Here is a 22,336-nt window from a genome sequence, read left to right on the forward strand (position 1 = left end):
GGTGACACCAGGGCCAATAGAACCTCTGCACGATCCGTTCCTGCCCAGGATATGTGAATGGGCCATGTCAACACCTTCCACTAAAGGGGCCTGGCACTAACAACTGTTCCACCAGCTCCTCACTCACTTTTGTGACCCTGTACAATAACTCATTCATCATAAAACAAGGAAACCTTGTTTTAGCCCCCGACTCCTGTGCAACCCCATTTATGACCGTGACATTATTAAAAGCTTCCTTCAGAGTTAGGTCCCTATGTTGAACAGACTCAAAATTCTCTCTGGTCACCCCTAACTCTAGAATGTCAGGCTCAGGGGACGCTACCTCCTCATCCCCCACAAGAACACAAGGGAAACCCATCTGATTCTGGGTGTGGTGATACCTCTTCAGGGTTACCTGGCTTCTCAACTGCGCCAGCAAACCCTGAACCCTTCCCCCACAGATCCCAAAATAAACAAAAGTCCGGCCTATAATGATGGGGTGCAACAAGTCCAGAATGACGCCGACTTCGTGGGACTCTGTATCGTGAGCTGTTTCAATGTCCACTCTAGCCATCGAACAGTCCTTAGCATCGCTATCAATGCACCATACGCCAACTTTTTTTCCCGGGATCAGTTGGAGGGGAAGAGTGGCCCTCACAAGGGTCACCAGACTCCCGGAGTCTAGCAGTACTGTTACCTGACGCCCCTTTCACTTTCACAGGACATGCTTTTGACCCCTCGCTGGGTGGACAGTTCACACTGCAGGCTGGATACACGTAGTATGAACATTGGCGTCCCATGCTGCAGTACATCAGCTCGGGGACCAGGGGACAACGGGCCGCTATGGGGCCTGGGCTGTGGCACCTTCAACAAATGACATCACTCAAAGGGACCTTGGGCGCCCCACCCCCTTTTGGGCCTACGTCCCCTGTTGGGACTCCCAGTATGGAGTGAGCTACCTTCCCAAGGAACCCTCAACCCCCCTGGTATCTCTCGACCAGTTCAATTTTAGTTCATCGGCATTCCGAGGATCACCCTGGGCAACCCAAGTCTGTATGTGTCTCGGCAGGAAGTGCACAAACCTGTCCATTACCGCTCGCTCCACCATCTACGCATCTACGCTGCAGCCATTTTTGGACCAGGTGCAAAAGGTCAAACATTTGGGAGCGAGGTGGTTTGTCCTGGTGATACTCCCAGCGCCAGCGGTGAACCCGCTGCGCCCTGATAGTCATTGTCACCCCCTAGCGTGCGAGGATCTCAGACTTTAGCTTGCCATACTCTTTGGCATCCTGCAAAGTTAAGTCATAGTACGCCTTCTGGAGCAATCCCGTCAAGTATGGGCCAGTACCTTTGCCCACTGGTGTGGTGGAAATTTCCCCCTCTCGGCAACCCTTTCAAACACGGTCAGGAAGGCCCCAACATCATCCCCCCCCCCCCCCCCCCCCCGGGGTCATTTTCTGCAAAGCCCGTCGTACCGCCTTCCGGACGTGGGAGTCATCAGCCGGACTTGGGGTTGGGGCGCTCGTCATGCCCTGGATGGCGGTTGCCAGAAGCTGCATCTGCTGCCTTTGTTCCTGCTGGTGCTACTGGATCTGCTGTAACAGCAGCCTGTTGGTCTCCTGCTGCTGCTGCGACTGGACCAAGTGTTTCAGCAGGTCCTCCATTTTGTCTGGCGATGCTTGCTGGCTTGAAACAGACTTGACCCAGGACATGCAGGCCTTCTTGTAGCAGTCACACATCTCTGCTGGGAATGCTGCCCGCACGTCTAACACCAATTGTAGCGATGGTACTGACTCAGGTGCGTTGAGAGGCAAACAGGAGACAGGTTCCTTTAAATGTCCACAGCGGTTTATTCACTTCATAAACCGGCAAAAGTAAAAGGTGCAAATAAGCTGCCTTTAGTGCAGGCACAACAAATGAGAACATTACTTTGAACAAAGTCTCTGGTACACCGAACCTGTCGTCACACAGGCTGGTAATCATCCAGCACACAGCTCCTCCTGGAAACAACACACTAGAGGCCTTCTCCCTCCAAACACAGACCATGTGTCAAGCAACAGCCTTCCTTATATAGGCTGGTAACCACACCCAGAGGTGAGCCATCTCTGGGATACATACCTCCCATCGATTACAAGACCATTAGCCACCTTACACTCTATCATAATATAATCACACACAAATCATCAATGGAAATCAAATTTATTAACCAATGGAGGCCTGGATTTGGAGTCACACCCCAAAATTAAAGTGGAAAAACACACTACAGGCTGATCCAACTTTGATGTAATGTCCTTAAAACAAGTCAAAATGAGGCTCAGTATTGTGTGTGGCCTCCACATGCCTGTATGACCTCCCTACAACGCCTGGGCCCTCTCCTGATGAGGTTGCGGATGGTCTCCTGTGGGATCTCCTCCCAGACCTGGACTAAAGCATCCGCCAACTTCTGGACAGTCTGTGGTGCAACGTGACGTTGGTGGATGGAGCGAGACATGATGTCCCAGATGTGCTCAATCGGATTCAGGTCTGGGGAATGGGTGGGCCAGTCCATAGCTTCAATGCCTTCATCTTGCAGGAACTGCTGACACACTCCAGCCACATGAGGTCTGGCATTGTCCTGCATTAGGAGGAACCCAGGGCCAACCACACCAGCATATGGTCTTACAAGGGGTCTGAGGATCTCATCTCGGTACCTAATGGCAGTCAGGCTACCTCTGGCGAGCACATGGAGGGCTGTGCGGCCCTCCAAAGAAATGCCACCTCACACCATTACTGACCCACTGCCAAACCGGTCATGCTGAAGGATTTTGCAGGCAGCAGATCGCTCTCCACGGCGTCTCCAGACTCTGCCACGTCTGTCACGTGCTTAGTGTGAACCTGCTTTCATCTGTGAAGAGCACAGGGCGCCAGTGGCGACTTTGCCAATCCTGGTGTTCTGTGCCAAATGCCAAGCGTCCTGCACGGTGTTGGGCTGTGAGCACAACCCCCATCTGTGGACGTCGGGCCCTCATACCACCCTCATGGAGTCGGTTTCTAACCGCTTGTGCAGACACATGCACATTTGTGGCCTGCTGGAGGTCATTTTGCAGGGCTCTGGCAGTGCTCCTCCTGTTCCTCCTTGCACAAAGGCGGAGGTAGCGGTCCTGCTGCTGGGTTGTTGCCCTCCTACGGCCCCCTCCATGTCTCCTGGTGTACTGGCCTGTCTTCTGGTAGTTCTTCCAGCCTCTGGACACTATCCTGACAGACACAGCAAACCTTCTTGCCACAGCTCGCATTGTTGTGCAATCCTGCATGAGCTGCACTACCTGAGCAACTTCTGTGGATTGTAGAGTTTGTCTCAGGCTACCACGAGTGTGAAAGCACAACCAACATTCAAAAGTGACCAAAACATCAGCCAGAAAGCATTGGTATTGAGATGTGGTCTGTGGTCCCCACCTGCAGAACCAGTCCTTTATTGAGGGTGTCTTGATAATTGCCAATAATTTCCATCTATTGTCCATTCCATTTGCACAACAGCATGTGAAATTGATGGTCAATCAGTGTTGCTTCCTAAGTGGACAGTTTGATTTCACAGAAGTTTGATTTACTTGGAGTTATATTCTGTGGTTTAAGTGTTCCCTTTATTTTTTTTGAGCAGTGTACATACATACATACATATACACATACAATTATGTGTGTGTGTGTATCCTATCTATCTATCTATCTATCTATCTATCTATCTATCTATCTATCTATCACCTCCCATATCTTGCTATGAGTTTTGGGCGTGTTTCTAGACGTCTGTTATTAGTTTAGTATAAACCCCTGGAGTTCCCATACACCAATGATGAGTAACTATTGAACTCTTTTGAAGAGAAGCTCCAGATTCCTGGCTGCCGGCTCACGTGGAAACATGACCAAGTCCTAATATTTATAGTTACCAATAACACTTGTTTTTGTTCTTTATACTTAGCATTGACATATTTGGGGGATTTTTTGCCAGGAAGTTTTATGATCAACATTTTTTAACTTTACTAATAGGTTGCAGATGTTACACTGCTGGGTAAATTATGTAACATGAAGATAGATATATATCTACCGGTAGTTCTCAGGGTCAACCTTAGCCCTCCAGGGGAGGGGGCTGACATTGCTTACATCGGTCTTGTGTGATTGCTCTGGCCTTGTAGATGAGTCTTGCCGTGTTACGCTTTGTGGTTTCTGCTTAGAACATAAATTTCGATGGGATGACAGATCTGTTGTATAACAGATTTACCCCATAAGCCAACAAATCCCATTGACAAAATAGTTCCAGGGGTTCTGTTGTTTTAACGAGAAGTATAGCCTAAAGGTACCGTCCCACATAGCGACGCTACAGCGATCCCGACAACGATACGACCTGGCAGGGATCGTTGCTGCATCGCTATGTGGTCGCTGGTGAGATGTCAAACAGTCAGATCTTCCCAACGACGCAGCAACGATACAGCGACCCGTAGTGACCTGTCTGTGTCTCAGTCGCCAACGAGGTCTTTGGTAAGGTGTCAAACACACCGATGCATGCTACCCAGCGGGACTTCAACGATCAAAAAATGGTCCAGGCCATTTTTCAACACGACCAGCGATCTCACAGCAGGTGCCTGGTCGCTGCTACGTGTCAAACATAGCGAGGTCGCTGTTGCGTCACAAAACTTGTGACTCAGCCGCAATCTCGCTAGCGATCTCGCTTAGTGTGACGGGGGCTTTACATACATCATTATTTTATCTTCTTCAATTGGACATAATCTCCTACTAAGGGTGAGAGCGTAGGCAATGTTCACCTCTAACTAACTGTATACAGAGTAGAAGTGTTGGCGCCACTGTCCCTAGGTGATTATCTACAGAACTTTTGTCTTTTTCTTCCACAGAAGCCAAGTGTTTTTCTATGGCACAGGAATGAGTGTGGGTATGACGGCTTCAATACTGATCCTTGTCTTCATGCTGTCCAGGCTGCTGCCTAGGGTAATATGTGTAACACTTTATCATAACAATTGTTGTGAGTGTGCATGACTCTACATGTATTCCTGTTTATTCTTACACAATGAGGAGGATGCATAGTGTTAATAATGAAATACCATGGCCAATCTATCAATGCTGTCTTATATCTGACGGTTTAGAATAAGACCACATATGCCAAATTTATCACAGTGGTACACGCTGGATGATATGTGTTTTGCATCATTAAACATTTTGTATCATGTGCAATAGTTTTATGCAGGTGTGGAAAGCCTGCTGCAAAGTACCAATGTGACTGGTTGATACCACACATGGTGTTAAGCATCTAGTTCTGAGCTGGAGAGGGAGCTTAAGGCTGTGTGCCCACGATGCGTTTTTCAAGCGCTTTGGAAACGCTTGGTAAACCTTCCCCCATGGTCTCCAATGCAATTCCGCACTTTCAATGCCCATGCTGCGGATTTTTCCGCAGCGTTTATGCTGCGCTCAAAAATTCGCAGCATGTCCATTAATTTTGCGGAAGTGCTGCGTTTTAGCCGCCATTGACTTGCATTAGAACGCGCCAATTCCGCAAGACTGCATCTGTACTTGCGTAATTGGCGCGTTCTAATGTGTGGATGGTACCCGGGTGTGGAGGACAGGAGACTCTCCTCCACACCCAGGTACCATAAAAAAAAGAATAAAATAAAAAATAAAGATTATATTCACCTTCCGACGGCCCCCGGACTCCTTCCCTGTGCTGGCTGCCGGCAATCGCACAGGACTGAAGGACCTGCGCTGACGTCAGTCATGTGACGTCAGGTCTTTCAGTACAGCGTACTGCGATCTGCCGGCAGCCAGCACAGGAGCGCAGCAAGTCTCGGGGGCCATTGGAAGGTAAGTATTAGGTTTATTTTTTTATTTTTAACCACTCTCTCGGGTCACACTATATAGATCCATGCTGTTTGCATGGATTTATATAGTGTGACCTAGTTGTCACAAGCACTTTCCAAGTGATGCTAAAATCGCTTGGAAAGCGCTTGTCAACCCGCATGCGGAAATGCAAGTGAAGAACGCTTCACTTCGCATGTCCCTGGCAGGAAAACGCATGTACAATCCGCATGTGTTTTTTTTTTTTTTTTTCTGCCAGGGAGATGCAGAAACGCTCAGGAAAAAATCCTGAGCATTTCTGCATCGTGGGCATATAGCCTAAAGGATGCAGACCTCTTCACCAGGCTGATGAGGGTGCCGGGACTCTCACTGCAACTGCTGTCTCGTTGCTAGTGGTATCTACAGGAGGAAGTAGTGAAGAAAGGAGTCCACTGTTGTCTAGCAGAAGCAAGGATTGAACACCACGTCTGAGGACTGGACTCATCCTTCCGTTCTACCCCCCTCCCCTTGTACCTCGCTGCATTCCAGGGTAAAACCTGTGACACTGTGGACCGGGGACTGCTGGTGGGAGCATTGCTGTTTTGGGAGCATAGAAATGTGTTGCTAAAGAGACTTGATCTGTGCTGTACTGTGCTACTGAGGAAGACTGTTTAACAATGTGCCTTTGCAAGGAGAAGCCATTACTGTTAATGAAGCCTGTTGCTTTAAGAGACTACTGTTTGGTACTGGAAGTGCTGTTTCATTAAAATCTACTGTTCATGAAAATTCTTGTCAAGTATGTCTGATCAGTAAGTGAATTCATCTACTTATCTGGACCTGAGGGTCAATACCACTGAATGACAGAGAGCTGCAGTATATGGTCGCCCTGAGTAACTGTTCCCCCAGGATTCCAAAGAATTTATGAAACCTGTCTCACCCCTATCTAAACCTAGCGGCGTGCGTGTAACACCAACTTTCAAAAACAGAAGTGTTAATAGTTTATTCTTATTAACAAGGTGCAAAGTAAATGAACAAAATAGAAATGTACAGTATCAGTTCTTGTAGGTACACTTGCACACAGATTTTGAAGGAACACAACAAGTAGGTTGTTCCAAATATCTTGTAGAACTAACCACAGATTTTGTTCTGTGAATATAGGCTTGTGTAAATCCTTCTGCCCCTTCATTTAGAGGGATCTGTCAGCACAGAATAATTGTTCCAGCCATGTGCGGGCATTCAGTGCACCCTTAGCCTGGCTAAATATTCAAGTGTATCTTCTCACTTACTTGTTTTACCCTCTTTCTCTGGCTCTATAAAGTCAGAGCTGTTGCTCAAAATGGATAGAAAACAAGTAGGTGGGAAGGTGCACTTATATTTTTGGCCCCGCCATGATGCCTAGCGCGCCTGTACTTGGTGTGAACGGTCATTCTGTGCTGACAGTCCTTTTAATCTGAGACAGACTCGATGATATTTAGATAGGGGCTCTGTGCTTTAAATCTGAAACCAAAATCCATCCCCCTCTCCCACTATGATATGCTCTCTTGTCAATTGAGTCACAAAATGACTCACCTTCATCAGTCAATTTGTGCCTATTTTTTGGCACATTCTACTACAAAATAATGTCTGGTCTGCTTTGACATATTTATAATCCATATGCGCCATGGATATCCGTTTGTAAAACTGGACTGACACGTGGGCAAGGCTTGATGCTTGGCGTACATCTAGGCACATTTATGGATACCATGTTGTGAAAAAGTAGTAGCATTTTTATCTAATTTCCCTTCAGTAGGGGGTGGGGTAAGTGGGAGAGGAACAATTGAAGAATTTGAAAAAACATCTAGACCTATTTAAAGGTGCAACATTTTGATCATTTTGCCACACACAGCGGCAACGTTGCCTGCATTGAAGTGGACTTAAAGGGAACCTGATACGTCAGATAATGCTATTCACCTGCAGGTTAGAAAGGTGTCCAGCCACTGTACTGAAAGCGCGGCGCACGGGATAGAAAGTACTTAATTGCTCTCGGTAGCCTGCGGCTTTCAGTCATACAGTTGTGCCTGGCGCAGTCACAGTCATGGCTTACAGCCCTGGGAGTGGCGGCTCTAACCACGCCCCGGCGCTTGTACTGCAGAGCCGGCTGTCAGTCAATCAGTGAGCTAGGGATCCGCTAGTGAAAACTGAGACTGCCTGCTCCGAGTATTGGAGAAGCTAAATGGATTCAGCTGTCAAAATAAGGAAACTATTGCTCCTCCGAAATATAAATCCACTCTAATTCTAGGGTCCAGTTTCTCGTAGATGAAACATGGTCCATTAATCTTCACATTTTTAGAACATAGCTTATATTTCTGTTGTATGTGTACAATTTATACTTAACCTTAAGATTGTTATGAAGAACATTCTAACTAAACTTTTTTTTCATTTTGCTCCAGAAAAGCCCTTTCTATATGTTACTAGTCGGAGGTTGGTCCTTCTCACTATATATAATCCAACTGGTGTTGAAAAACTTCCAGGAAATCTGCAGAGAGTATTGGCAGTATCTACTAGGTACGCTGGTATTTTATTTCTGAAGCTGTAAAATTTGTACAAGATTATATCACTGTTTTTAATCCATTGCAGTTTGTGCTAAATTAATCCACTTTTAATGTACAAGTCTTGTGATAGTCGCTTTTAGTGACTGTAGATACATGTCAGTCAGGATATTTTCTGCGTATATCAGACTCGCAGTTACTGAGGATGCATTTAGACAAGCCGATAATCAGGAAAAGCGCTCATTGGAAAGCTCGATTTACAATTATTGGCCTGTGTAAGCAAAAGATCTTTGTTCTCAGCAGCTGCTCATCCTATATAAACAGGACCTGCATTGCCGTGAATAATGGCAGCCTAAGTTCATCGGATGTTATATTACTAATCATTCAGGGCCCATCTGAAGCTTATAAACCATCGTTCTGTGTAGAACAACGATCCTGTGTAAACAGGAGAACATGTCCTGTGTGCACAGAAGGATCGTATGTGCGGTCGGCTTGTCTAAACATAAGCAACCACTGATCGGCCTGTCTAATTGCTGCTTTAGATGTGTCCTTGAATTTTTTTTCAAATCAATTTCTTAACTTTCTTATGGGGGAAATTGTAAAAAAAAAAAAAAAAAAAATCCATATCGGACCTTTTTTTTTTTTTTTTCTTTTTTTTTTTTCTTCGTTCGTTTTTATGGAGTTCACTGTGCAGTTAAAGTGACCGAACAATCTGATTCTCCAGGTCAGTACAAATACAGCAAGACCAAAGCGATGTTATCAATTTTTATTGCATTTTTTTGAGAACGGTGCGGCAACCAAATACACAGCAATACTGGTGTTTCTATTTTATTTTTTCTCTCTTACTGTTCAGTTTAATTACTTTTTTATATTATGAATCTTAACACTGCTGCATGCTCCATTAAAGGGACTCTGTCAGCACAGAATGACTTTTCAGATCAAATACAGGCGCTTGGTCCTTCATGGTGGGGGCCAATCATTTATATACACCTTGCCACCTGCTTGGTTTCCATCCATCCCTTCCCTGGCCCTATGAAGCCAGAGCTGTCAATCAAAGAAGGCAGGGTGGAGATAGAGGCTAAACCAGTAGGTAGGAAGGTGTATATAAATGATTGGCCCCCGCCATGATGCACCAAGCGGCGGGACTTGGTTTGAACAGTCATTCTGTGCTGACAGTCCCTTTAAATACCACTGTTAGTGATTGACTGCTCATCTAGAACTTTTTCACAGTATTAACGTTATTGCATCCTCTGAATGTAATGACTTCTGGGTAAAAATCATCCTTTTGGTACTTTAAAGAATTTTAAGTTTTTCCCCTTCCCACAATCCTTTTGTTTCCTAGGCTATCTGGGCATTGTGGGCTTTGTCAGCTTTGCTGTGTGTTATAAATATGGACCTTTGGAAAATGAGCGGAGTATAAACCTTCTGAACTGGAGTCTACAAATAATTGGATTGCTGCTGATGTACATCGGCATACAAGTGCGTTATGTGGCGCTGGTTATGATCATTATAGCGTTTTGTACCAAGCAGATTGAGTACCCGCTGCGGTGGATACACAGCTTGTACAAGTAAGTGAAAGAAATCAATTTACATGTTCTTCAGCTATTGCAGGACATCAAGTCTTGATTATCAGTGAGTAGTTTTTGGCAATAAGTTATGTTAGTACTGTCTAATTCTACTTTACTTGGCACTAGTGTCATTCTGAATGTTACCTCTTATCTCTTGGCCGATTACATAGGTTCCCAGTACACAGTGCCCAGGAATAATCTGAGTATATCTTTGCATCAGTCACTCACCTCAATGATCAAGTACAGATAATTTGTAATACATTTTTCTAGAAAGACATCCAGACTTCCTTTAAAGAGACTCTGCACTGAATGACTGTTCAAACCAAGTACAGGCGCTCGGTGCACCCTTGGTGTGGCCAAACATTTAGGTGCACCTTCCCACGTGCATGTTTTCTAGCTATGTCCACCCTCCTCTATTTTGATTGACAGCTCTGGCTTTATAGAGCCAAAGAATGGCAGAGATGGAGAAAAAACAAGTAAGTGGGAAGGTGCACTTAAATGTTTGGCCCTGCCATGGTGCACAGAGCGCCTGTACTTGGTTTGAACAGTCATTCTGTGCTGACAGTCTGGAAGGTAGGAGGAGGTTCTCAGGGCAAACGTCTGGCTCAAAGTAAGCCAATCAATAGATGAGGTATCTAGAGATACATCCGCTTTATCACACCACGAGGGCCACTATAAAATCTTGTGCGTTTAAGACTGTCTAGTCAGTGTGTGAGCTGTTATAAACCTAGACCGCATTCATATACCTGCCACAGTATGTGTAGTTATTTCATGCTCCTTAGCCCAGTAGACACTGGATCATTGTTTTGCAAATTTATCTTCTTTTTAAATGTTTAGGACCATTGTTAAATCCAGAAACAAACCTGCTCCACCGCGTCTGCTGTCAGAGGAAGAATACAGACGGCAGGGGGAAGATGAAACGAAGAAAGCGCTAGAAGACTTGCGGGAATATTGCAGTAGCCCAGATTTTCAAACTTGGAGAATGATTTCACGGATCCACTCTCCAAAAAGGTAAAAGTTTTTCTTTGGTCTTAGGGCACACAGTATTCGCTATAACAACTGTTTCCTTGAATGGTTCCAATTGGAAAGCTGTATATCTATATCAAGAGACGTATATCTTTGGGGTATGTGCTTGCCATATATTTTAAACTCTTGCCAAGTTTTTCAAGCAAAAGACTTTTCAGGAAAACGGCGGCGGCTTTTTGCAGTTTTTGTTTTTCATTTACTTCCATCTCCAACCTAGTGAAGCCACCAGAAGAATACACAGGTCACTTCTTTGAACCTCTTTGTGGCTGTAGAAGTGTGATGGAGGGTTTTCGAAGTGGACCCACCTGACAAAAACGTCTTGTGCACATATGCTAAGAGAGCCTGGCTTTATGGGAAGAAAATTAGGAAAGAATGTGCAAAGTAAATCTGCAGACATCTGCGATGTTAATGCAAGGCTCATTTAAGTACTTTTCATGCACTTAAGCTGTTTCAGAATTTCCCGGATTTTATATACATTTTAATGGATAGAAAACTCATTTTTAGTGCCCATAGATTGAGTTGGGCGTGCACTTGTTTGTTGCACAGAAGTGACCTGTGCTGGGCTGTAGTCATTGTTGCAGGGCTAGTAGGCTGCAGTGGAATATCGACATCAAGTGGTGAACAGTATTACTGCATCCTATATTCCCTTTTTGGACATGCAAATAGCTTCTTCAGAGAGGAAGAAGATAAGAACTCTAGTGCTACCAGTTGAATGTAGCAGTCCTATAAGTCATTATCAACCCCTTCACTGCCGCGCGATTTTTCTTTCTTTTTTTTTTCATTTTTTTCCTCCTGTTATATCAAGAGCCATGACTTTTTTTATTTTTCCATCCACATAGCCGTATGAGAACTTGTTTTTTTATGGGACGAGTTGTACTTTTGAGTGACATAATTAATTCAAAATTGCAAACAAAATTTAATTCCACAATTTTTTTTTTTTTTTTTTTTTTTTTTAACTATATTCACTATATGGTAAAACTGACCTGGCAATATGATTCTCCAGGTCTGTATGAGTAAGCAGATACCAAATATTTATTTAATTTTTTTTTAGCAGGTGGAAAAAAGTTAAGACCTGACATTTCCTTTTTCGGGAGCTGGGGCTGTGTGAGGGCTTATTATTTGCATCCTGAGCTGATGTTTTTGCTGATACCATTTTGGAATAGATGCAATATTTTGATAACCTCTTATTGCATTTTATTGCAATGTTGCGGCGGCCGAAAAATGTAATTCTAGCTCTTTTGATTTGTTTTACCGTTTACAGATCAGATTAACTTGCTTTGATTGATCAGACTTTTACGAACGCATCGATACCAAATATTTGTCTTTTTTTTTTTTTTTTTTTTTAGTATTTTTAATGTGGCAAAAGAGGGGTGATTTGCTTTTTTTTTAGCATATTTTTAAAAACTTTTTTTTAAACGTATTACTGTATTTATTTAATCTCCCCTCAGGGGATTTGAGGCTCCGATTTGTCTAATCGCTCTTATTATATGCAGCAGTGCATTAGCACTGCTATACACAGAGAAAATCACAATCTCTTATGAATGCCAGCTAAATGCTGGCTTTCACAGGAGTATCGTAGTGACAGGCTATCCCCGGCTGTCATAACAACCCATTGGCGCCCCGCGATTATGTCACAGCTCTGCTCCACGCTCTGTTATTAAAGGCACATGACAGCCATCATGTGTCAGGAAAGATCTGGGACAAGACTTTTGATGTACATGTTCGTCAAAAGTCGTGAGCGAAATAAAAAGACCTTGCCCCTTGACTTGAGATAAGAAGCCAAACCAGACACTCAATCTGCAGACACGTGTTTGGGGGTGTTTGCCCCTCACCAGTGCAAAGCAGGAGGGCTGATTTGGCTGGGTGACGGGCTTCTGACAGGGGGTCTAAGGGGTAAGGAGAGTGCCAAGTCGTCGTAAGGAGACTTGTAAGCCAAGTAATGCTCCATAGGCATTGGCGCTATCCACAAGAAGAAACTTTACCTCTTGAATTTACTATTTGGACACCACTTTGCCAATACTATAGATTGATAATAGGAACTAACCCTTTCATGATCAGCACAAGTTTCACAGTTTTAACATGCAAATTATAAATAATATTATACCAATGACCCTATATAGTTTCTGAAAATATCTAGTGAAAATGCCATTAAGGACTTCCGCATTGTGGGCTCTTCGTGCAGTTTATACTACAAGTGCAGTGTTTCATAAAAGTGCATCCAGCGCAGGAGCCTGTACAGGGCTAATTGTAATTAATAGGGATTTTTCCTGATGGCTCTCGCAACTTCCCCCCTCTTATACATTATATCTCTCCAAATATTGCAAAATATCAATATTATTTGAAAGTTCTGATCCTGCTGTTGTATTTAAGTGTCCAGGCGTTTTAAAGTCATGACATATTTTGTCTTTGGCACTGAGGGCTTAAAGCAGTGTCCTGGGTGGGAAACATGAGGATTTGTGATGTGGCATATAGTTTCCATGATATACTAGCGGTCCCTGCTTGTCTGCACATATTGGTAATCCAGTGTCCCAGAACCTAGAGAGAGACGATTGTGTTTTATTTCCGCTCTATAAAACTCATCCATTGAGAGTGATGGTGAGGAAAGGGGTAGAAATGTTGTAAAAATCCGTATGTATATTAAATTTCATTTTTATTGCTATTATGAATCTAATAAATACTGGTGTATATAAATTTTTTTTTATTCGTTCACGCATGACCGCACCATCAGAAAGGGGATCCGCCAACCAGGGACAGGAAACCTGCAGGCTTAAAAGGGTAGCACCTCTCTCCCACCTCAGTTTGGTTTCCTGTCCTTGATGGGAACCTGTGCAGGCTCACCTGTTGCAAGAAAGAAGACTCTTAATGCCTAAGGCCTGGCCGGCCGGTTCAGACAGGGATGCCTTCTCTGCCTCAGTCGGTCTGGGGTCCCTGGAGACTGTGGGTTCAAGGGGGCCTGATCCGTGCGCTTTCAGGGTCTGGGGACGTGATGCTTACGTGTGGTCAGGAACGCGGTGATGATTCCTGCGCGTCAAAAAGTCTCCCCATCCCCCTCCCTCTTCCATCTGCGCAAACAGGAAGTTTGGCGGGTGACGCGGCAGGCACAGCCAGATGACATGGCTGAATGACGCGGCGGGGGGTGGTGCACAAGTCCGGGTGACTCAATTGGAGGCACGGCCAGGGGGCCGGCGGAAGGTGTGCCCTGGAAGCAGATTCATCCTGGAAAGCCAGTGTCGCTGCCAATGACACGCCTAGGGGCGTGCAGTGTCAGGTAGGGGGGATGTTCCCCTCTGGATATGGGAGGGGTTAACCACGCCACGCAAGGGGTCAGCTGACCGGGTACCGGAGCAGTGGCTGGTATAAAAGTTACTGGTGCCCCTGCTTGGGTGCTTCCCAGCCCATTAAGTGTGTCTGTGCATGATAGAGGATATTGGTCAGCAGCCGCAGCAGCAACAAGATCAGCTGCTGCCTGGGGAGCCCCAAGAGCTTGTGGTCCAGCGTCACCCTCGACCAGTGGAGGGAGCAGCCTTTCCACGGATAAGCATGGATCCACGAGGTCCAGCCAGAAAAACTGGAGCAGAAGGAAGGTTTCTTCTGTAGCCCCGAGGGAGGACCCTTTGGCTAAGATAGATCATTCAGCAAACCCGGTACCTTATATTTGAGCAGTGGGTAAGTGGATCTTCGTGAAAGTTCACTTGGTAATTGTTTCCTTCTTCTCGCTAAATGTTTTTCAGAGTAAGAAGTCTAATACCAAATCAAAGCACAAGGAATGTGCTTTATGTAAAATGCCTGACTCCTACCTAAAAAAGCTTTGTCAATCCTGTATTGACCAAACAGTGGCTGAAGGAACCCCTAGTTTTTCTTCTGGTTTAAGATTCCTGATCAAGGATGAGATAGGCAAGGCCCTTTCTAAAAAGACAGGAGAGTAGGTGGGAAAGGGAGGCTTCTCCAGTGTCTGAAAACTCCTCCCTTTCTGTTGATTACCGCAAATTCGGATGATCCCTCTCATTCAAATTCCTCTTCAGATAGTGACTCGGGCAGTCATTGCTTTCCCTTAAATGAAGTGGACGCATTAGTCAAGTGGAAGAAGCCAGAAAGAAAAGGTTCTCTGCCACCCTCATTCAAAAGGAAATATCCTTTCAAAGATACCTCATCCTCCTCTTGGTCTAAAGCTCCAAAATTAGATGTGGAATAAAATTACTGGAAAAATAATGAGCCCAACATAGGGCTTTAACTGGTTAGAAACAATTCAAGGTATTGAATTTGCACTCGCCTTGACAAGTTGCAACGTGCAACTAAATGTAAGTATATACCAGCTGCTGCAGAACCGTCGATCACTGGGATCAGGAAACAAAGGAAAAGAGACTGGTTTTCACTTTTTCTGCCGGCTGTCCACGTGGAAGAAACATACCGTCTGGTTCCATAGAGGGTTTTTTAGATCAGTTTTTATTAGTTCATTGTCTGCTTGTCTTATCTTATCCTGATGGAGACGTTAGGCAAAAACTTCGAAACGCGTTGATGATTTTAACTTGTAACAGACAATGAACTAATAAAAAGTGATCTAAAAAACCCTCTATGGAACCAGACGGTACGTTTCTTCCACGTGGACAGCCGGCAGTGCAGTGAAAACCTGTCTCTCTTCCTTTAAAATTAGATGTGGCCATAACTAAAGCCTCTGGAAAATCTTCCTTGCCCTTTGATGATATGGGGGCACTGAAGGACCCATTGGATAGGAGAGCGGTCTAAAAGCTACCTGGGAAACTGCGGCAGTGGCAGCTACCTGCACTTCTAGATTTTTAATGATTTGGTTGGAGCAGTTAGGAACTCTGTTAAAAGAGGAGGTGTCAAGAAAACTGATCCTGTCTACCATTCCTCTTGTTTAGGGTGCTGCAGCCTTCCTTGTCAGACGCATTTGCTGTAAGATTTGCAGCAAGGTCGGCTGCCCTGTCAAATGCTGCCGTAGGGCTTTATGGCTCAAATGTTGGCCGGATTGTGTTCTATCCCCTGTAAAGGAGAGTACCTGTTTGGTCCCGCTATGGATGAAATACTGGAGAAGGCAGGGGATTCTAAAAAAGGTTTTCTCCGTGTCTTTCCGGAAAAAGAAATTTGTCCATAGAAAGCTAACAAAATAACAGGACAAGTATGAAGACTGCAGGCAGACAGGTAGAGGTCTGCTATTCGGGTCTTCTTCCCAAGGCGCCTGGAAGTCCGGACAATGATGCCCAGGTGGGGGGGGGGGGTCTGTTCTCCTATTTCCTAGCCTGGGAATGCTTTACAGCAAACAGCTGGATCCTCGGCTTGGTGAAATCGGGACTGAAATTGGAGTTTCAATTTATGGTTACTCCCTCCCGTTCTTCCCCAGAACAGCAGTTAGCCCTTCAATTGGAGGTCCAGAACCTAATTGGAAAATCAGTACTGATTTGAAGTCCCGGAGGCAGAGAGAGGAAAGGGGTTTCACTCCGCTTTCTTCTTAGTTACTAAGCCAGATGGGTCCTTCAGGACTATAATTAATCTGAAGTCCCTGAATAAATACCTGAAAGTCCATACGTTTAAAATGGAATCCTTGAACACAGCAATAAAATACATTTTTCCTGATTGTTACATGGCAGTCTTGGATCTTAAAGATGAGTACTATCAAAAATACCTAAGGGTGGCAGTGAAGATGAAGGGTGTAGTTAAACATTTCCAATACACGTCCTTTCCCTTTGGTCTAGCTGTAGCACCTAAAATTTTCACTAAGGTGGTGGTGGAAGCTATGGCTCATGTTAGGGGATAAGAATATATTTTTCTCTAGCTCGATGATTTCATCATAGTGGGTAGTTCCTTCCATCAATGTGTGAAACCCATTTAGTAGAGGTAATGTCCATCTTAGAGACCCTGGGTTGGTTATTAAACTTGCCAAAATCCAAGCTAGTTCCCATGAAAGCCCAGCGGTTTCTGGGAGTCATACTGGATTCCGAAAAACAGGCGTCACAGGCTGGATAATTGGAACCTAGTCACGGGGGCCCCCTCGGTGGTAAATCCAACCCATATGTTAACCACAAACGCAAGTCCCACGGGTTGGGGAGCCCATTTAGATGGTGATATTATCAAGGGAGTGTGGATGGAGGACGAGAAAAATTTTTCCTCTAGTGTCAAAGAACTATTGGCAGTAGATCGTGCAGTGAGTGGGTTCGTTGTATATCTACAAGACCGGGACGTCCACGTGCTATCAGACAACCGAGTATCTGTGACTTATATAAACCACCAAGGGGGTGCCAAGTCAAAAAATCTAATGAAAGTTGCGGACAAGCTATTACAGAAGGCAGAAAGTCATTTACTCTCCCTTACTGCCTTACATTTAAAAGGGAAGAAAAACACCAAGGCAGACTTCCTGAGCTGCAATATTTTAAAGGAGAATGGGTGCTGAACCCACAGATCTTCTGTCAAATAGTTCTGATGTGGGGTCTTCTGGTAGTGGATCTGTTTGCCACCAAACAGAATCGGAAGGTGAGAGAATTCTGTTCCCTAAATCCCAAGGAAAATCCTCTGGTGGTGGTCTCTCTTAATTCCCTGGAAGTTCAGCCTGGCATATGCTTTTCTGCCTGCATCCCTTCTTCCAGTTGTCATGAGGAAAATCAGGGCGGACAGAGCATGAGTCGTGCTCATAGCCCCCTTCTGGCCCAAGAGTCCTTGGTTTTCCTGCCTAAGAGAGATGTCTGTAACAGACCCTTGGATCCTACCAGAGATCCCGGACCTCCTCTCACAAGGGCCAATTGTTCATCCTCCAGCGCCAGGACTACATCTGACGGCGTGGAATTTGAAAGTGCATTATTAAGAAATAAAGGGTTCTCATCAAACCTTGTAAACACTCTTATATAGTAGAAAACCGGTTACTATACGCATTTATGCCAGAACTTGGAGGAAGTTCTTAACCTTCTCAGGCGTTAGAGTGGAAGAGGGGGCACCCATAGCAAAGATATTAGAGTTCCTACAAAAAGGACTGGTGTTGGGGTTGTCTACTAGCACCCTGAAGGTTCAACTCTAAGCACTTGGTGCATTATTTTCCTATGATTTGCAGCAAATTACTGGGCCTCACGATTTATTAAAGCATTGTTTAGATCTGGACCCTTTATTAGATCAAAACTAATGCCTTGGGATTTAAACTTAGTCTTGACTGCCCTGACTAACTCACCTTTTGAGCCCTTAGAATCAGCTTCTCAAACTCATTTCCTTAAAAACAGCCCTTCTAGTTGCATTGACGTCAGCCAGAAGAGTGAGCGACATCCATGCCCTATCCATGGCCCCGCCCTTTACTCAAATTTTAGAGGATATGGTAATCCTTAAACCGGACCCGGCTTATCTCCCCAAACTAGCAACTCGCTTTCACAGAACTCGGGAGATAGTCTTGTCCACCCTGTCCAAAGAACCAGAAGGAAGAAAAATTACATACGTTAGATATAAGGATTTCGGTCACTTAAAATTATAGGAAAGATGGGTCCCTTTTCATATGTCACCAGGGCGTTAGGAAGGGGTGTAGGGCCTCAAAGCCTACTATCGCAAGGTGGATAAGGGATGCCATCGCTCTTGCCTACTCGTCAAGCGCGAGGAAGTACCAGAAGGTCTGAGAGCCCATTCCACTGGTGCCGTCGTGACCTCCTGGGCAGAGAGGTCGGATGTCTCCATTGAAGAGACATTTAAGGCCACTACCTGGTCATCGCCCTCCACCTTTTTTATAGACACTACAGACTAGATATGGGTGTTTCAACTGATCTCACTTTTGGTAGAAGGGTGCTCCAGGCTGTGGTCCCTCCCTAGAATTTTCTTCTCTGTAATTCTCTCGTGGTGCTGTCATGGGTGAACGAATAAAGTCGTAGTTACTCACCGGTAAAGGGATTTTTCGGAACCCATGACAGCGCCTTTACATTCCCTCCATTCACGTTTGTGGGAGCACTCCTTTAAGTGTATTGTAACTCACTCTCTTATATGGTGTCTAAAAAAAATAAAATAAATTAATAATAAAAATAAATTTGAAAGTGGATAAGCACGTTGTTGTATTTGGAATGTTGTTGTACTAACTGAGGCGGGAGAGAGGTGCCACCCTTTTTAAGCCTGTAGGTTTCCTGTCCTTAGTGGGCGGACCCCCTCTCTCGTGGTGCTGTCATGGGTTCCGAAAAATCCCGTTACCAGTAAGTAACTAAGATTTTTATGTATAATTATTCATTGTAGTACAAGAGAACTAATAACAGTCTTTACACTGCAGAGAGTTTTATATTGCAAAAATTTTATTGCTCGCTAGGTCAGAATATTCAAGGACCATGATATCCCCTCAGTGGAGAGAAAGAAGAGAAAAGGAGAACATGGTACTTACTATTGAATTCAGGCATTTGCTATCCTTTAGAAAAACACAAAATTGAGCTTGGTTTAAGTTAGTATACATGCAACACATAAACGCATGTTCACAATGGCCATAAATCAGAAAAACCTACAAGAAGCAAAATTAACAAAAACCCTGCTGTAAATAAAAATAAAAAGTGCATTTAAATAACATAGGGTTCTTGGTAACACTGTTTTTGATTCGAAATAGCATAAAAGCCATCCCACCACGGCAAGGCCACCACGTTCGGGATGGTCCTACTCTGTCTAATATTAAAATCCTTGCCATGTCTCAAAGTTGACCTCATTGTGTGAAAGGCAGACAAAGGACCGGGTCCCGAACTGTGGACACCAGCCTAGGGAAGCTATTTGAATATTGTTTCCAGCTCAAGGAAGGGAGGCCACACTCTGGTTTGCACAGAATGCAAAAATATAAAGAAGAAACACAAAATTGAGCTTGGTTCAAGTTGGTATAAATGCAGCACATAGACACATGTTCACAATGGCCATAAATCAGAAAAAAAAACCTACAAGAAGCAAAGTGAATAAAAACCATACTATAAATAAATAAAAGGCAAAAGTGCATTTAAATAACAACATAGGGTAACACTGTTTTTGATCAAATTGTATATTTGCATTCTGTGCAAGCCAGGGTGTGGCATCCCTTCCTTGAGCTGGAAATTACATTCAAATAGCTTCCCTAGGCTGGTGTCCACAGTTCGGGACCCAGTCCTTTGGAGTGAGGGGTAGGCGTGCAGACACCTCCAGCATGAATTTGGGTCAGTATATTCTTTTCACTCAGTTTTTAGCTCTGCACACTGTGGTGCTATATTGATTTATACCCTGATTTACTGGTGATTAGATTATATACATTATCTGCAACATTGCATTTGTCACTTTATGTGCATTAAGCACCTTTTATATGAATTTATATCCCTAATATGTGTATATATCTTTTGATGTCTCACCCTGTGCATCATATATATTATATCTAGCTGGTACTGATGTCTCCTCGCCTGCCCTTTTTATTCATATTTTAATCATGTCTTTGTTTTTTATGAATGTCTGTCATGTGGTGTCTTCAAATAAATTGATTTTGTTAAAAATTATGAGGTGTTAGATCTTTTTTATACATGTTTTAGTCCCAAATAGTTCTCTGGTATAAATGCAGTGTTACTAAGAAACCAGATTATATAGATTAGCACATTGTATAGGTTTGTGCACTGAAGGAGACATCACTGTCAGAGAATTTACTACATACATTTTTAGGCTAGCCGGTGTGCAGCTTATCTTTTTTTTATTTATTTTTTTATATAGAGACTTGTATGGGTTTGGTCAGCTGATTCTATTTTGCACAGACTTGAGTAGAGAGGACGGAGTAGTTTTTTTTTTTTTTAACATAATTCTTTGCAGAAAATAAAATGGGGCTTTATCACCGCTAATAATCACTGTAGCATTGCAATAAAATCTGCCGGTTAGCCATGGTGCTGTGCGAAAGCACCTCCCTGGTGTAGTCATCTGTTAAATATTCTGCGCCATGAAGTGGAGTTTAATGCTGTTGATTAGACTGCAAAAAGATATATAGCTGCTCTAATCTAAAAGAATAGGAGACATCCCCTTAATAATACTACTTTCACTAAAGAGAAAAATTAGACTTGTTTTGAAATTAGGACTGCTGGCTCTTGCATAAATTTATTTTTTCAATGTAGAACTGCAGTAAAACTGTCTAGAATAAAGTCAAAAGTGAAAGATATCTGGGCTGAATATATTTTGTGTATATCTGCATACACATACACTTTTGCCTAATAACTATGAGCAAACCATGCCTATATTAAATTCTGTTGTTGCTTTCTAGGAGATGTAAAATAATATATTAATTTTGTTTTATTAATGAACACTAGATCATGTGTTATAAAAGTGGTACAGCCTCCCCTTGCCATACAGCAGCTGCAGAAATGTAGTATTACAGGCAAAGAAGTGTATGAAAGGGCTCCTTCTTTCTCATTGGGGCAGTTTCACAAGGCCATAATGAGGGACAACTTTTTATTTTCTTATGAGCTTATTATGAAAGTCTTATTGTTACTTCACCTTGTAAAAGGCTGTCATCTACACTTTTTTCGCTTTGCACACTTCATTGTCTGACCGTATCCTGACAAGCTTTCTTTGTTGTGTGACCCCCTCAGGTTCGCTGATTTTGTGGAAGGCTCCTCTCACTTGTCATCCAATGAAGCATCTCTTCATGAACATGAGTATGGCATTGGGGGCTCTTTCTTGGAGGAGGAGTTGTTTGGGGGTGAAGGAGATACAGACACTGAAGACATTGAAGTTGACCATGACGAGCCTTACTCACATTTCCATCGAGAGCTGTCTAATAACAAGGGTCGGCCATTACACAATTGAGACTTCTAGGGAAAAACTCATTCAAAAGCCATAGTTTCTCACATCCGCCGGTGCTGTTCCTGGCTGCACAGGTATTTGAGCCAGCTACCTGATGGATCCAGAGCTTTTCTCCACAGCTAATTGGAAGACCAGACAGCGTTTTTGTACGTCCCTGTCCGGACTCCACCTGGGAACACTCTGCACTTTTTATGCAACTATGCAAAATCCACCCTACCGAAGAGACAAAAGCAAAGAGGACGCAGAACCCCTGTGTGTTACGTACAGCTGCTTCCATTTGCATTTGTTGAATATGTATTTTTTGTTTTACTTTTAAACTCCAAAAAGTTCAGGTTTTTGCTTTTTTTTTTTTGTTTCTTTTCCATCTTAATTGTATACTTTGTGTATGCTTCTATTCACTCATTAGATTGTTTTAAAATTCAATTCCCCATGTAATAAACCAGTATTTGACCGACAATTGGATATATAACACAAGTACCAAACTTGTATAAGTGTTAAATAATGTCTAACTTTGCTGACAGTTCTCATCTGCTACATTTTTTTTCTTTGTGCATATGCTGTGTGTATAGAATTTTGTGATACATCAGTTACTTGCTGTCCTTATAGGGGGATTCTCAAGTTTGCATGTTATCTCCTATCCATGGAATAGGGGATAACTTCCCAATCGCCGAGGGT

The 22,336-nt window shown here is 43.8% G+C and overlaps 1 protein-coding gene across 1 annotated transcript in view; it reads left to right on the plus strand.

The window, feature by feature from the left end:
- Positions 1–22,118, plus strand: part of NEMP1 (nuclear envelope integral membrane protein 1) — a 34,459-nt gene extending 12,341 nt beyond the window's left edge. The window contains 7 exon segments of the mRNA XM_073663350.1: positions 4,857–4,950; positions 8,220–8,334; positions 9,661–9,886; positions 10,724–10,897; positions 19,188–19,215; positions 19,217–19,251; positions 21,448–22,118. Of these exon segments, the coding sequence (XP_073519451.1) occupies positions 4,857–4,950; positions 8,220–8,334; positions 9,661–9,886; positions 10,724–10,897; positions 19,188–19,215; positions 19,217–19,251; positions 21,448–21,664 (889 nt within the window). The 3' untranslated portion in view covers positions 21,665–22,118.
- Positions 22,119–22,336: the final 218 nt, after the last annotated feature.

Source organism: Phyllobates terribilis, unplaced genomic scaffold (assembly GCF_046119375.1).
Source record: "Phyllobates terribilis strain yellow unplaced genomic scaffold, ASM4611937v1 Scaffold_2__4_contigs__length_985480577, whole genome shotgun sequence".
Taxonomy (NCBI): domain Eukaryota; kingdom Metazoa; phylum Chordata; class Amphibia; order Anura; family Dendrobatidae; genus Phyllobates; species Phyllobates terribilis.